At 42.8% G+C, this 14,922-nt stretch overlaps 1 protein-coding gene across 13 annotated transcripts in view; it reads right to left on the bottom strand.

Moving 5' to 3' along the window:
* The window catches only part of UNC80 (unc-80 homolog, NALCN channel complex subunit), a 118,856-nt gene that overhangs the window by 44,172 nt on the left and 59,762 nt on the right, over window positions 1-14,922 (bottom strand). For 8 of the 13 annotated variants that reach the window (XM_052675075.1, XM_052675080.1, XM_052675079.1 and 5 more), the window contains 9 exons: window positions 11,968-12,171; window positions 10,323-10,423; window positions 8,287-8,484; window positions 6,420-6,527; window positions 5,555-5,693; window positions 2,125-2,306; window positions 1,663-1,794; window positions 968-1,154; window positions 253-384 (listed from right to left, as the gene is read on the bottom strand). In XM_052675075.1, the coding sequence (XP_052531035.1) occupies window positions 253-384; window positions 968-1,154; window positions 1,663-1,794; window positions 2,125-2,306; window positions 5,555-5,693; window positions 6,420-6,527; window positions 8,287-8,484; window positions 10,323-10,423; window positions 11,968-12,171 (1,383 nt within the window). The remainder of the gene's footprint in view (window positions 1-252; window positions 385-967; window positions 1,155-1,662; window positions 1,795-2,124; window positions 2,307-5,554; window positions 5,694-6,419; window positions 6,528-8,286; window positions 8,485-10,322; window positions 10,424-11,967; window positions 12,172-14,922) is intronic. The other 5 variants (XM_052675084.1, XM_052675085.1, XM_052675088.1 and 2 more) reach the window with 2 other exon arrangements.

Below are 14,922 nucleotides of genomic sequence, written 5' to 3'. Positions count from 1 at the left end.
AGTGCTGTATAATCAGAACAAAATGGCAGGCTACATCTGATCACTGTGCATGCACAACAAGCTTACTACTATTTCCAAGAAGAAATCGAGCCTTCGGTCAACGTTCTGCCCAAGAACTTTAATTAGCTTATTATAAATTGGTTCAAGCCTGGGAATACATTCAGCAAAATGTAACGCCATCAGCTTTATTGATCACAGGTTTCCAGTGAACGAAATTCTAGGAAAGGATACTCCACAGTGACTTCAACCTACCTTCTGCACTGACTGCTGACCGCACTGACCAGACAGAGCCACGACGGAACGAGTAGTTCCTATGAGATGTACTGGAGGTGCAGGAAGGACTCACAGAGAGACGGCGGGAGGCCAGGTTGGCAACTTCTTCTACTGACAAAGAGAATGGGAAATGTCAGCCCAAATCCAGCCGACAGACTTTAGGCACCTTTCAAAAGGAGAGCACTTGCAACCAAACTGGAACATTGAAAATTCAAGTCAGGTAACACTAGAACAACTTAAGACCTATGAAGATCAAGTAACCACTTCACTCATGCTTTGGGAACCAGCTAAGCACTGATCCATAATAGTGTGCGGTGACTTGGTGAGTCATATTTTAACTGAGGTGTCTATATTCCTCTCTTCATGTACATCCTATTAACCACCTTTGCTCTTAGTTTCTTGGTTCTTAAGTTCTTAGTTCTAAGTTCTTAGTTTTACTGAGAATTGCAAATTCTGCACACGTGTCTCCTAAAACATATCTAGATCCAGTGGTTGTTCACCACCTTTCTAGAGATATTAAAATGATTCAGTTCTAGTACTTGTCCAGTCTCTAGGGTGGCGACCACACCAAAGCAGGGACTTTGCTACTACTAACAACAGCTTTTTCTTGGATGTCACATCCCTAAGCTGTGCTGTATGTTGGTAGCAGGTGCTCTCAGTTTCCTGGAAGGCAGTTTCTGGCCCTGGGGCACACCTTCTTCTTCCTGCTCTGAGCTTGGTGTGCAGGTTGGCTCATAGCAGGCCTCCTGAGTGATGGGGATAGCAGTGATGAGACTGGCTTCCCGACCCAAGCGCTTCTTCTCTTCCTCCTGCTGCAGGTTCTTCAGGATGTGCTCTGCTCGCTGATGGGAACGAGACACTGCCCTGGCTGAAAATGATTTCTGTTAGGAAGAAGAGAGAAGAGACATAACTCGACACTATTAGTTATGATACACATATTCTGTGTGTTCCACCAAGGTCCTTAATGACATTCAGCAACTCAGTTTCTAAATAAAATCCAAGTCACACTAGCTGAACAGATGCACCAGGAGCTACATGTATAACAGGCCTCTTCCTTCTGAGACACCGCACAAAACAAGACAGAAAACTGGAAAACAGTTTGAGTGAACTTATCCTTTGGAGAGACAGCAACTGTGCTCCTAAGATCTGAGTTACTGTCTCTTGTGGGCACATGATGTACAGTACAGCATCTCCTCGATCAAACAGACAGAAGAAAGTTACGTCCACATAGAACATTCTGTGCCCCACGTGGACAATATATTCACTAGATCTTCTCCAGCTAAGGACAACAAGAAAACTTGAGAGTTTTGTCTGCACCTTTAGGCTTCAGCTTCGCCCAGGCCCTTACTGAGAAACTGCAATGCTCACTCTCATGACATCTCTGCTTACCGACTGGTCTTCATTGATAGGATCTTGTACGCTCCCACTGCACTGAGGGACCCAGGGAGGATCAAACATTGGCACAGAGGGCATCCCCAGAACAGGAGAAGGCAAAGTGAAGTTTATACTTGGAGGAGGGATCTAAACAAAACCACAAAGGTTGTTACAGCACACAAATATTAATGCCTGTAGTGCTAAGTGTTAATTAAAGGGTACCTCACTATAAAATAAGACCACATTGACAAATCTCATTCTTTATCTGTTTTTCTGGACCTCATTATGTGTTCCCCAGTGCACTTGTCCCATTTTATATAGGAGTTCCAACACCACCTATACCTAAGTATATGAATGAGATGACCATTTTTTTTCCTAAACAGATTTTGAGGCAATTTCATGTTAGCATGTCATAACACACCTATCCTACCAGACAAGCCACAAACGGTGACATTGTGTTTCATGTATTCTATCTACCTTAAAGATCTGTTGAGCTCCTTCTTCCATCCTAGGCCAGACTTGATAACGAAACCTCCAGAGCGTGTGAAATTTGAGAATGGCATTCAGTCTTTGCACTGTCTCTGGGTGGTGAAATTCGGACATCAGCATGTCAGAAACAGCCTCTGGCACTTTCACAGCACATAGCAGGAACATGGCAGCTGCAGGGAGAGAACATCAGATCATCTGTTTCCCTTATTAATGTGTTTACTTGGCAGGAAAAATTGCAGCTGTACAAACCCTAATCAGAAAGAAACCCTGATTCCAAAAATGAGATCAGCAGTCTACTAAGCTAAGCAAAACTTGTACTGCACCATGAAACAAAAACATCTACGATTTTATCTTTTGGAGCCACACAGCATTATGCTTGTAAAAAGTTCTGTCAAACCTACTTTTAAAACAAAACATAGCTCTGCCCTTCTTACTAACACTCAGTCACAACTGATATAAAATAAGAAGCATCTCTTGATGTAACAGGACTAACTCAGCTTGGCTTTCTCAAGTTTCACTTCTGATTGCTTCCTGTGATGATTGGTAAAGGTGAGTTTAACAACTCAGAGCAGGAGCAAATCGCTCAGTGGGAGACCCACAAGTCAATTGTCATGGGATAGAAACAAAAAGAATGGTTCTTACATAACTGCAATGGTTACAATTGCCTACAAGAGAAAATAGTGCTGCTATGAATTGGGAGAGCAAGGTCACAATGGAAAACAACAGAACAGAAGTTGAGGTGGCCCTCTGTTATTTCATTAGAGCATATCTGAATATAAACAGAACAACTCCCAACTCCAGCCCTGTGGAGGCCAATTAATTTAGGTGTATATCAAGGAGCACTGAGCAGGAAGCAAGAGAACAGTGCTGCTGTGGGTGGTTGGTGTGAGTACTCATGACCAGTAGCTGAGCAAAGATCACTGGAGATAATTTCTCTTTGGGAGTAATTCTTCCACGGTAGAAAAAGAACAACTACCATCTTGCTCCCCTCAACGTTTACTTAGCAGATGCCAGGCATGAGAGCTGTACTGACAGAAGGCAATCTGAACACATGCAGAAAAGCAAGGCTGACCTTTGACTGCTTAGGTACTGCCTTGCACTGCAGAGGCTTCCAGTTCTGCTACAAAATCCTGCTTCAAATCTGTACAGTCCGTCCTGCTTTACCAGCAGAGACAACCTTTCTGCTCTTTGATGTTTTAACTGCATCGAGTCTTAGAAGGACTGATTTGAAACCGCCAGTTTGCAATGAAAGGTTTCCAAAACCCCGAATAAGAGATTCAGCCTGGAAAGGAGCCAGTAGATGGTGCTGTTGTACAGCAACACAGGATTTCCTTTCATCCAGCTTGCAGATAGCAACATTGGGAGCGTTCATCTTTTACCCTGATTGAACGTAAATCATGCCAGGGCTGAAATCACTCGATACTAAATAACTACTACAGTCTCTCAGGTGGATTTCAATCCTCCCTCGAGGAAGAGGAAGAAGAGGAAGATGTATCAGGATGCACTGGAGGGGCAGGCAAATAGCACTCCTCAGAAAGAGAAGTCTTAGTAAGGTTTTGATAAAGTAATAGTCAAAATTATTTTCCTAGAAAGCAGTCTGAAGGGGGGGGGGAAAGAAGTGCAGCCCCAGACAGCTTGCTTCTCTTCATTTTGCTCCTCTCTTCCTGTTTGCACATTTGGTCTAGTGCACTGCGTTGTCGTAGTGAGGTGTCTGTAGCATGGGGGCTACAAAGTGGCCTCTTTGAGAAGAGAGACCGGGGCCACCCCCATGCTGGACAGAACCATTTCTAGACGGCTCAAAGATCGGGGCTGAACCAATGAGCTGGTCATGCCTCTGCACTTATGTGTTTAAGAAAGGGTAAAAATTGCTGTGCAGCAGCTGCAAGAGAAATGATGAGAAAAACAAGCCCGCAGACACCAAGGTCAGTGAGAAGGAGATGCTCCAGGTACTGGAGAAGATTCCCTGCCCCATGGAGAAAACAATGGTGGCATATGCTGTCCTCTTGCAGCCCATGGTGTACCATATCAGAGCAGATATACACACTGCAGCTCATGGAGGACCCCACACTGCAGCAGATGGATACATGCTAAAGGAAACTGCAGTCCATGGGGAGCCCACACAAAAGCAGCATCCTACTAAGATCTGCAGCCCGTGGAGAGGAGCCCATGCTGGAATATGTATTCTGGCAGGAACTGCAGCCCGTGGGAGAGCTGTGCTGGAGCAGTCCATTCAAAAAGAACTCAGCCTCTGATATAGACCCATTCTGGAGCAGTTCTTCAACTGCATGCAGCCTGTGGGAAGGGCCCATGCTAGAATAGTTCATGAAAGACTATATGCTACAGAAGGGACCCAGCACAGAAATATGGGAAAAGGGTAAAAAGGAAGGAACAGCAAAGGGTTTTGAACTTACTACAGCTCCATTCCTCTTCCCCCTGCACTGTTCAGGGAGTAGGAGAATGTAGAAAAGTCATGAGTGAAGTTGAGCTTGGTGGAGAAAGAGAAGGTGGTTTTAGTTTCTCCTTGGTACTCACTATTCTACTATGTCATTAATTATCAATGAAGTAAGTTAATTTTACCCAAGTTAAGTCTGTTTGCTTGTGACAGGTTAGCAATCTCTCTCTGTCCTTATTTTGACCTTCGTTTTTCCCCTCTTACTTTCTCCCCTTGCTGAGGAGTGAGAGAGTGGCTTGGTGGGCACCTGAAGCAATGAAAAGAACTGTGCCGGGTTAACCTTGAAACACAGAATCATAGAATCACAGAATGGCCCAGGTCGGAAGGGACCTCAAGGATCATCAAACTCCAACATCCATGCCGCATGCAGGGCCACCAACCTCCACATTCAATACTAGACCAGGCTGCCCTGGGCCCCATCCAACCTGGCCTTGAACACCTCCAGTCTCTCTGGGCAGCTGTTCCAGCATCTCACCACTCTGCCCTTGAAGGACTTCCCCTTGATATCCAACCTAAATCCTCCCTCCTTCAACTTAAAACCACTTCCCCTTGTCCTGCTGTTATCTACCCTTGAAAGAGTTGACCTTGCCTGGTCTCTAGTCAAGATAGAAATAGCTTAATGAAAGCAAAACAAAGGCAACATACCAAATACTTGAGCAAACTCCGGATTGATTATAATGCTGTACTTCCTCTGCATAGAAATCCTGCTAAACACAAATTACCAGTTGCGTTTTTCTCTGCATGTTGGCCATAAACAGGGCTGTGCAGATTGTCTTCCTGGACCTTCTGACCACCTCTTTTGTATAGAGCACAAAAGCACAGGAAGGTCTGCAAAAACCAAATAGCCCTAACAAAATCCTTGATGTCATTAAGACCTCCTCCACTAGACAGCTGTCTTGCAAGGCCTTGTAACCTGCTGTGAGTTGAGCTGTCTGCTAGATAGGCTGGCTGGTTTTGTTCCCTTACCTGCTGCTCCAGCCATGTGCTCATCCACACTGAGCAGGAGCTCCCATGCTGCAGGATGGATGTCCCCATACATTTCCTCAGTGAGGACAGGAGCTGCCTTGATTAGCAGTGACAAAGGTGCAGGGGAGAGGCTCATAACCTGTAAAAATATTTAAAAATACAATGTCACAACCTACAGCTGAGCTGTGCCATCTGTCTTCAGTGAACACTGTCACATTTTTAACAATTACCCTAGTTTTGGACAGCACTTTATCTGGATGATAGCTTCTAGTTTCAGTCATTTCAGATAATGTTCCACAGAAGAACATTGCTTTCAACCTACACTAAAACAGCAGTTTTGAGTCTGATGCTACTCACTTAGGTCACAAAACATGGATAAAGAGGACAAAAGGAAAGGAAAACTCTTCCAAGATGGTGCACATACACTGATGTCAACCCATGAAAATTTCAGACAACCAAGAATTATCCATTACTTCTTCAAGAACACTGAACAAGAAAGAACAAAAGAAACTTCCTGTACACTGACAGGTTACATCTAAGTGGATTCGTGGTTTTTCTTCTGTTTTATTTTCTGTGTCCCAGTCTTGATGCATTTATCCCTATGGGAAGCCATGGATGTTGATTAACATTTAATGGACCTATATCTTTCAAGGATTCTTTGCCAGGAATTCCCCTAAAAAGCTTAAATTTAGCATTACTCATCTCATGAAAACATGCAAGTCTGAACTAATCCACACTCAAGAACAACAGTTCTTTCCATCATATGGGCTTCGTGATCCATACACATTTTCCTTCTTGTTGCAGCCTGACCCAACATCTGTGTAGCAACCTCCCCAACCAGCGTATGGCCTTGCTTAGTCAGTACCTGGTGCCTAATGTATTTTAACATTCCAGAGTCCTTCTTTCCTTCCAAGTTGATATCAGTCACTCTCTTTTTTAGAGAGGGAGTTCTGAGGCATGACTTGTCTGAGCACTGAAAAGGAAAAAAGAAAAAATTAAGAAAGTGTTCTCATTTTGACTTCCTGAAGTTTGGAAAGGGAGATCACGAACAAGAGGAATTTCCATACACCAGAAGCTGCCAAGTACCAGAGGTGCAGCACCAAGCCCTTTCCTGTGCTAGCAACAGGCCTAGTATCAGTGAGATGACATCCCATTTTCTTCTCTTTTTAACACTGCTTTTCCCAATAAAAGCTTGAAGAAGACAATAAATCCAATGAGGACTGTGAACGTTCCTTGTGTAATCTTCACAGGTGACACTCGTGTATTTTAGGTGAACAGCATTTTAAACACAGAAGTGGTACAAAGCTACAGCTTCCCCAAAAATTCCCAACTGAAATGTTTGCTGCGTATAACACTTATTCCTCTCTCAGCTACATTTATCTTCTGCAGAGAGCATGTGACAACTCATTTTAAGACTTGAGCTCATGCCTCTCTGATTGTTGTCTCTAGCAGATTGCCAGTGCCAATGATAATGTCAAGGCTTGTTCATGCTCACTGTTCACAACACCAAGAGCTTTCCCAGAATGCTGTTTCCACAGATTTTCTCCTCAAGCTGGTAGCATGCTGATTAAAGCAGTGTCCCTCATTTTTCAGGGGGCTCAAAAGCCCCAGGATTAAATTTAAATAAAAAAAGTCATCCTGCTTTGCAGTTGGAGATGAAACAATATACAGCATTGCACAGTGTTCTTTTGCTACCTTTCATGAACGCTGCCAGCTGCTCATCTTACACCTGCCTTCTGTGGAAGAAACGCCTGCCTCTATTTCTTAATATCTAATTTACACACTGCTTTTCTATGCCAGAGGAAACATATGGGAATTGTTCTTTCCAGGAAAGCAGAATCATTACCTCATTTAATCTGCCCTGCGCTTTGTTCCATAAAGACACCCTTCTAACTTGACAGGAAACAAACAATCCACCGGTTGATAAAGAAACATTCAAAATTATTCTTATATTCTTTCATTTCCACTTACGCAGATGAGAGCCGCTACCCAACTAAAATCTTGATGAGAGTTTCATGAACACTTTTGCTTTCACTGTTACTGCTAACCAGCAGGATCACTGCTGCCATTGCAAATATTCAGAAGAACGTCTGTCTTTTGTGGTCAAAGCTGTATAGGCATTTACCAGATATTTATCTTATTCATTCGGTAGCTCTGTGGGTATTTTGCTGAACCAACAAATATATTTCCAGTGAAGTTAAAGGCACTGTGCATACGCCTAAAAAGGCACAACCTTTTTTAACTCTGTCTTGCAGAGATGATCATCAAAAGCATCTCAGTAAAGAGACTGTAATATTAAAGACCAATGCGAACAATTATTGGAAAAGAGCTGAAATCTCAGATCCAAAAGAAATCTTGCTAGGTTTTACCAGAATTCCAGGAATGATTCTTGTTAACAGACAAGAAGGAATGGGAAAAAAGGAATGAGACTCCAGGGGCTGATAAACAAATCTCATAAAAGAGCAGTACATTTAAGGTCAGCCTATAGGCATTTTAACATCCTTATCAGCAACCAAGTTTTTTCCTGAACAATACAGTTTACATTCTTTCCATAATGCTAAATCACTTAGTAACTTTTTGCAGTACTGTGTTTAGCAAAATGCTGTGTTCCTTTTCTCATGATAGAGCATTCTTTGAATACATTATGCAGTCCTTGAAGATACTTATGCCTTGCCCAGAGAACAAAACAAAACAAAAACCATAAAACCATGATAGATTTTCCATTTACTCACTTCCTTTTGCTTTTTGCCTCTTGCCACACTGTTCAATGTGCTGTTTTCTCGAAGTGAGTCCACTGTGTCTCCATACAGGAGTTTGATGGCACGGACAAGGCGAGCACAGGACCGGCTATGATGGAGGTAGCAGTGCGGGTGACAGTAGTCAATGTGAGTACATATGAAACTTTGCTGATTGCATAAGAGGATCATAACCTTGAAAGGAATAAAATTGGATAGTCACCTATAGAGTCATGCTGCATAGCATATGCAGCCAGTGATGGGGACGGCAGGCTGATATTCACAGCCTAGCTGGCAAGGCAAGATGCTCAACATAGCTTTTTGAAAAGGTAAGCCTACCTGTGCTGATCTCCACACCTGCAAGTAGTTTATGAACTGGCTAGGCACAGCTAAATAAACCTTGGTGTTAACAAAGCAGACAAAGGAAGAGAGCTGCTGTAGGTGCATATGTTTGGCTGGTGGCAAGATTATGGTTGAGGAAAACAGTACTCTCAGATCACAGAAAAGCTATTCTATCTCCAGTCTGAGATGAAGACTTAGACTGGAAATAGTTAACTACTCAAGCACCATCAAAGATGCAAACCTATTAGATTCAGGGGTTAGTTTCCTTCAAGGACAGGGAAATGAAATGTCTCAACACACTCTCAAGTACTAACTAGTTCTGCCAGTGCTTATGTGGTATACTTGCCTTGCTGTGCTTGGGTAGGCCCAATCCAGCCTAGTTTTATGTTAGCTGGCTCAGCTACTGTATCTAGTGGTGATGCCATATGGCAGCAGAGAGCTGCAAAATCGGTCTAAGAAACAGTAAATAATCTGGGCATTTTGCTCTACTAAGCCCTGCTTTGCCGTAGCAACACAACCATTAGGTCCAAACTAATCAATTAAAAGCAACCTTGGTAAGTATGCAATTCAGTGACTGCTCTCTGGTTGTACCTCAGAGGATTCATTCCTGGAGGAAGAGAGTTCAGTCCAGCAGCAGTTTGTACACAGGTCTTCAAGTCACAGATAACGCCAGACCATTTGTAGTATTCCAAGGGAAACACTGGGGCATCTGCAAGCTGTTCACACTGTAGATCATAACTGGCCTTTATAAACCTTTCTCTTCATCGTACAGCCTAGTGTGGAAATACCTAGAACTACCAGAAGGAGGCTACCCCACACTTTCCATGCATTTAATACTTCTGCAGCTGCAGCCTGCCCACTCTTTCAAGTAAGGCAGCCACATCACTCTCCACTCTCAAATATTTAGGCTTTTGAAAAGTCAGGAGCTTAATTTAAGACAAATCTCAGCAGCATATTTGGGACCGTTGTCTTTGCTCACTTGTTCTGGTATTACTTTATTTTGGGGTCAAACGGGGATAACTCAAGTCACTAATGCTGCATGAATGGTAAATCTGATCAGCACTGTACAGCCTCTACTGAGTCCTGGGTGCACTGTAACTTGTAGTTACAGCACAGTGACACACAGTGAGGACACTATAGATAGGGCTGCCATAAAGGAAATGCTGGTGCACGCAGAGAAGAAACTGGACCCAATGACCTTTTTGAGTGGTTTGCACGACTGCCAAGTAAAGCAGGGTTTTGCTTTGCTGCAGTTTTAGTTAACATCCACCCACGCCTTCCTTCCAACAAACAAAAATGAGAAAGTTCTCATGTGATACTGGTACATGTGTGGCATTAACTTGAACAGGTGATTTTTTAAATCGTCCTTTCTCCTAAGCAGGATAATCAAACCAAGTGAGAAAAATAGCTCAAGTTCCTTTCATTTCATGCTTCGTGTTGAACAGTCCACACATCCTCCCACACTGAGTAAAGGCATCATGTTTTATCCTAAGCTGCTAGGTAGGAAAATGAATTTATCCTCTATTAATTCATCACTCAGTACACGCTTGCATGTCTACATACTCCGCTCAGTACAGTGGATATTCCAGTTGACATGTAACCACTACCAGCAACAGAGAAGTGACAGAGAAGTAAGGTAGTCAGGGACTGAGGTACTAGCTTGGAAAACACGGTCAACAGTGCATACTTACATGCAGCCATGACATGTTCCGATGATAGTTCTCCTCCGTGCCTGTGCTGCTCAGCACCTCTGGCTCAATGCTAGGTTCGCTCGCGCTCCAAGGGCTCCCTTCTTCAAAAGAAAAATATCCAAAGGTGGTTGTTTTTATTGCTTCCTATATGCTTAAAGCCTAGGGACAGCACTTGTAAGCCAGGCAAGCCTTGTGGAAACAGACCACAGTACACTGAATATGCCACACTGCAAAACTGCATTTGGACACCCCTCCCCAACGTTGGTATCACGCTGGTTAGACAATTACAATTCAGATGCCAATGTCTCACAGGCCATTTTTGTCAGGAGCAAACTGCTCCCTCCTCACATATTTTCTTTAGTGCAAAGGGAGGAGGAAATAAAAAAAAAAACATCAGGAAGAACTTCTTCGCACCATTCAGATGCTATAAATGGTTGGTTTAGTGATCTGCATTGACTGGGCTCTGTGATTAAAAACATCAAAAAAAATCCAACCAGAAGTGGCATCCAACTGGAAGCACCAGTGGACCAAGTAATGGCTAAATGCCCATGGAAACTGCTAACATTACGGGGATGAAAGGGGAAAAAAATCCTGATTCTAGCATACTAGTTCTAGAGAATTCAGGCAAAGGAGAGATTTATGTGTGAACAGCACTGAACCTTGTGTTTCCTGCAGCCATTTCATTACCTGTGGGTTTCCTATAATACTAACAGTACTGTTAAGGGATGACTGGAGGCGAACTCTAGTTAATCCTTTCTTTCTCCTCTTTAAGTGAACTCTGACTTTCCAAAGACTACAGAACAGGCAATGCTACTCTCCATACTCTGCACGTTTACCTAATAAAACATCCTCTGATCAACATAAAAACGACTATTAAGCTTGGGATGCTGTTTCCACTCTAAATGGATGCAAACCTTAGTTTTTGGTTAACAACTCTATTAGAGAGAGCCCCTTCAGTTCAATTGTGATGGAGATTTCTTCTGACAGGATGCTTATTTGGTTTCTATAACATACATATACTGAGATTCATCTTTTTGAAAACTAAGGAAGGCAACTGTAAACTGTAAAAATAGATGTATATGCCAATATGTAGAAATACAGTATGTAGCACGCACATGTTATGTTCTACATACAGTTATATATATATATACTACATGCCATATGGCATGCTTTGATACCATGTACTACATAAATATGAAGCACATGTGCAAACATATATATATATATATCTCCTATCTGTTAATATAGACAATAAAATATCATATATACATATGACCTTATTCTTTATATCAGATGATTTAGGGGTGTGTGTATGTGCATAGACACATGTGCATGTGCTCCCCTAAAGACAGCATGCATTCAGCTGGCAGACACCAGCATTCCAAGAGTTCATGCTGTAACACGGAGCTCTGAATGGACAGTCTGCACATGGAGCTGACCCTGCAGCCAAGCCTTCAGCAGCAGGATTTGAACCATATTCTACCCAGGCCCTACTTCTGGCAGTCCATGAAAAGGACTCTAGGTTTTTCCTACCTAGCCTGTCGGGGTGGGGGTCTGTGGTTGTTTCTAGCTCTGCTGCCATCACATCAAGAGTTTAGGACCTGCCTACTCATCCCCTCCCTTTCCACCCACTCATCTAAGTTACCTATATCAGTGACAGTGTCCCTGCTGTGGGACAGCTGCAGCTCCTCATTCTCAGACTCTGAGTCCTGCCGTGATAACTTGGTGCTCTTTAGGCTGCCGGCCCGGCGAATGCTGGAAAGGGAACCCCCCTTCTTCACCCGGAAACTGCGGGTTCCTTTAATCTGGAGCAAGCGGGAGCCTCCTATCCTGATCTTCCTGCTGGGAACTGTATTAAAAGAATAAAAGAGGACTTTTTTCCCCTTAATTTTTCCCCATTTTAGAAAAGAAATATATCCTGGCCCACCCCTCCCTCCCAACCTTGTGCTGCCAGCCTATGTTGCAGCATCTTTTCTTCTACCAAGAAATATAGGGCCAGAGGCTCCCTCCAAAGCCACCGCCAATGCAGCTCTGTCAATCAGGAAGTAAAAGTTTAAGGAAATGTGTTCTGCACCTCTTTTCCTGTAGACCTGGTACCTCGCCTCAGGCCTTGTCTGTATTTGGAATTAGCCCTTCTTCAACCACCAGCAAGTAGAGTCAGCTGCTCTAACAAAAACCCAAAAAGTGGACAAGGAAAAACTACGATTCACACCACTTTGAATCAATTCCTGCCAGGAAACAGAATCTGTCCAATGGATGCAAATTGCATTTTTCTTTGCCAGCCCCTGGGGTCTTCATTAGTGCAGAATCACTTCTTGCTAGGGATAGATGGCTGAATCCCAAGCATGAACAAGGCACCATGGAAAAACCTATTTTCTTGTGGGCCTGGGTTCTGAAAAACCCACTGAAATCTGCAGTAGAATCAACTATTCCCACAGCACACGTGATTGCAGAAGGGTAGTCTGCTTCATGAGGTTAGCACACACGACTTCTTTGAAGTAAGATTTGCATACATCCGTGTCTCTGCATGTTACTCTTCAGTCAATAGAATGCTTTAGAGGAAACAGGAGCACGTAGATCCTCTCCTTCAGACAAATCAGCAGCTTTCAGGCATTAACAACATCCATTAACACTCTGCATTTTTGATGAGCACAGACATGAAATGGTTCAATGTTCAAAGCACCAACCGTTTGCACTTTCGTTCTCCTCTTAGTTCAAAGGCAGTACATGGCAGTATGTCAGTCCAAATGTTGCAACACTCAGTCATTTTACTGCAGATCTAATCAGGCAGGGCCATGTGTGATTGATCGCTCTTTTGGAGTCTTGTTGAGAATGAACAGGACACAGGTTTTTTGGATACCGTGGGTAAGAAAATATTTCAAACGAATTGTATTTTGGCTTCGAGAAATAAAACAGACATACCTTTCCTGCTGAGAATGCTCCTAATTCCTCCAGAACCCAACACCCACTCCACTTCCAGTGACTAACACCCTGGCCGAAGACAGGATAGGTTCTGAGAGCTACTGTTCAGGCGTCATGGATCAGCTGGGCAAATCACTGTTGAGTGACCAGAGAATCTCCCTCCAAGTGATCACGCTGAGTTTATTAGCAATTGTTACTGGTTGAATTTTGCTCAGATCAATCTCTATACGGCTGCTCAGTTCACACAAACACCAAACTACTTTAGCTCTTGTAACGGAATTTTGTAGAACACCGCGTTGGTGCCTAAACAGAATGTATGACACAGTGAGAGCCTGCATCTACCTAGCTTTAGTGTCTACGTTTCAGACCTACCTGGAGCAGATTCTAGACAGTAAACCCGAAGCTTTTGGATTAGCTGATAAGTCATGCCTGGGGTGAGCAATGAGAACAAAGGTTTTAACACTCCAGAGTAAGTGAAAGGAAGCAGATTAGTATTCATCAGACAGGTAGAGATAAAGAGACCTGCCTCTGCAGGCAAGAAAAATTTAGTTATAGTCACACAGCAACATTTTCTTATCTAGAAATGTGCAATTACAAAAGATGCCTCTGCATCTTACGTGGCCCAGGTAGATCCCCACAAGAATATGCTATGGCCAGGAAAAGAACATAATTATTGTAATTTTTAACTAAAACATTATCTTGCATTTATTTAGATGCCAGACACTTCAAATTCATTTCTTGCTAGCATATATTTAGGGATCGGCCTTCTTACTTTTATCACCTTTCTTATCTTTAAAATGTGGTTAAGAAGTAACTTTAGTAAGGAATACTACAGGACAGATTACAGAGAAAGGAAAATGGGGAAAAAAACCCCAAAATCTAAAACTGCAGGAAAAATCATTTAAACAAAGTCAATTATCTTCTCAAAAATTATTCAATCCCACAGTAGGCCTGCAGCACAGTAACACATAGAGTCAACACCTCAGTCAGTACTGCCTCTAAGGAAAATGGGATAGCTGTAGAATGGCCATCAGAGTTTTCCAGCAGCACCACATGCTTGTAGGTGTTCTGTCATTTACGAGACTGCTGCCTGAGAGGCTGAAAAGGGTCTTCATGGAATTACGTAGCTATCTTCAAAAAAACCAAAACATTTCCTCATCTAAATAGTTAAGAGACATCTCATCCCACTGGGTTAAGATTATGAGATGGACCGTAGGCCGGTGTGCATCTCTGAGCTGCCATTACGTCAGGGGCACAAAACACTAGGTTAAGCATGAACTTAACTCACCTGACCTTTCTTAGAAAGAAGTCCCTAGCTGTGTTCACAGAAGTAACTGTCCATGTGACAAACAAATTTGGAAGCAACTATACACTAGGTGAATCTTAGAAATGTTTCTTTCTTTACTTTCTACAGTAATTATGGTAGGGTTACAGTTGAAGACGACAAGGACTTTGTCCAAAGCCCTCTGAAGCAAACATAAGTGCCTCTGAATCATCAATACACAGTACAGATCCTAGAGGATAACCAGCCACAGAATTCATCCTTTTCAAATAACTCTAAAACATCCTTTTTGAAACAATTACCAAAATTATCATTCAAACATCTGTGTCTCTATATGGTCTTTATAAGACAGGACTAAATAGTGCTTCCAGAAAACGTGTTTGAGGGAAAATCATT

This window comes from Tympanuchus pallidicinctus, unplaced genomic scaffold (assembly GCF_026119805.1).
Source record: "Tympanuchus pallidicinctus isolate F22 unplaced genomic scaffold, pur_lepc_1.0 scaffold15, whole genome shotgun sequence".
Lineage (NCBI taxonomy): Eukaryota > Metazoa > Chordata > Aves > Galliformes > Phasianidae > Tympanuchus > Tympanuchus pallidicinctus.
The sequence above is the reverse complement of the archived record's forward strand: the minus strand, read 5'-3'. Positions and strand labels throughout refer to the sequence as shown.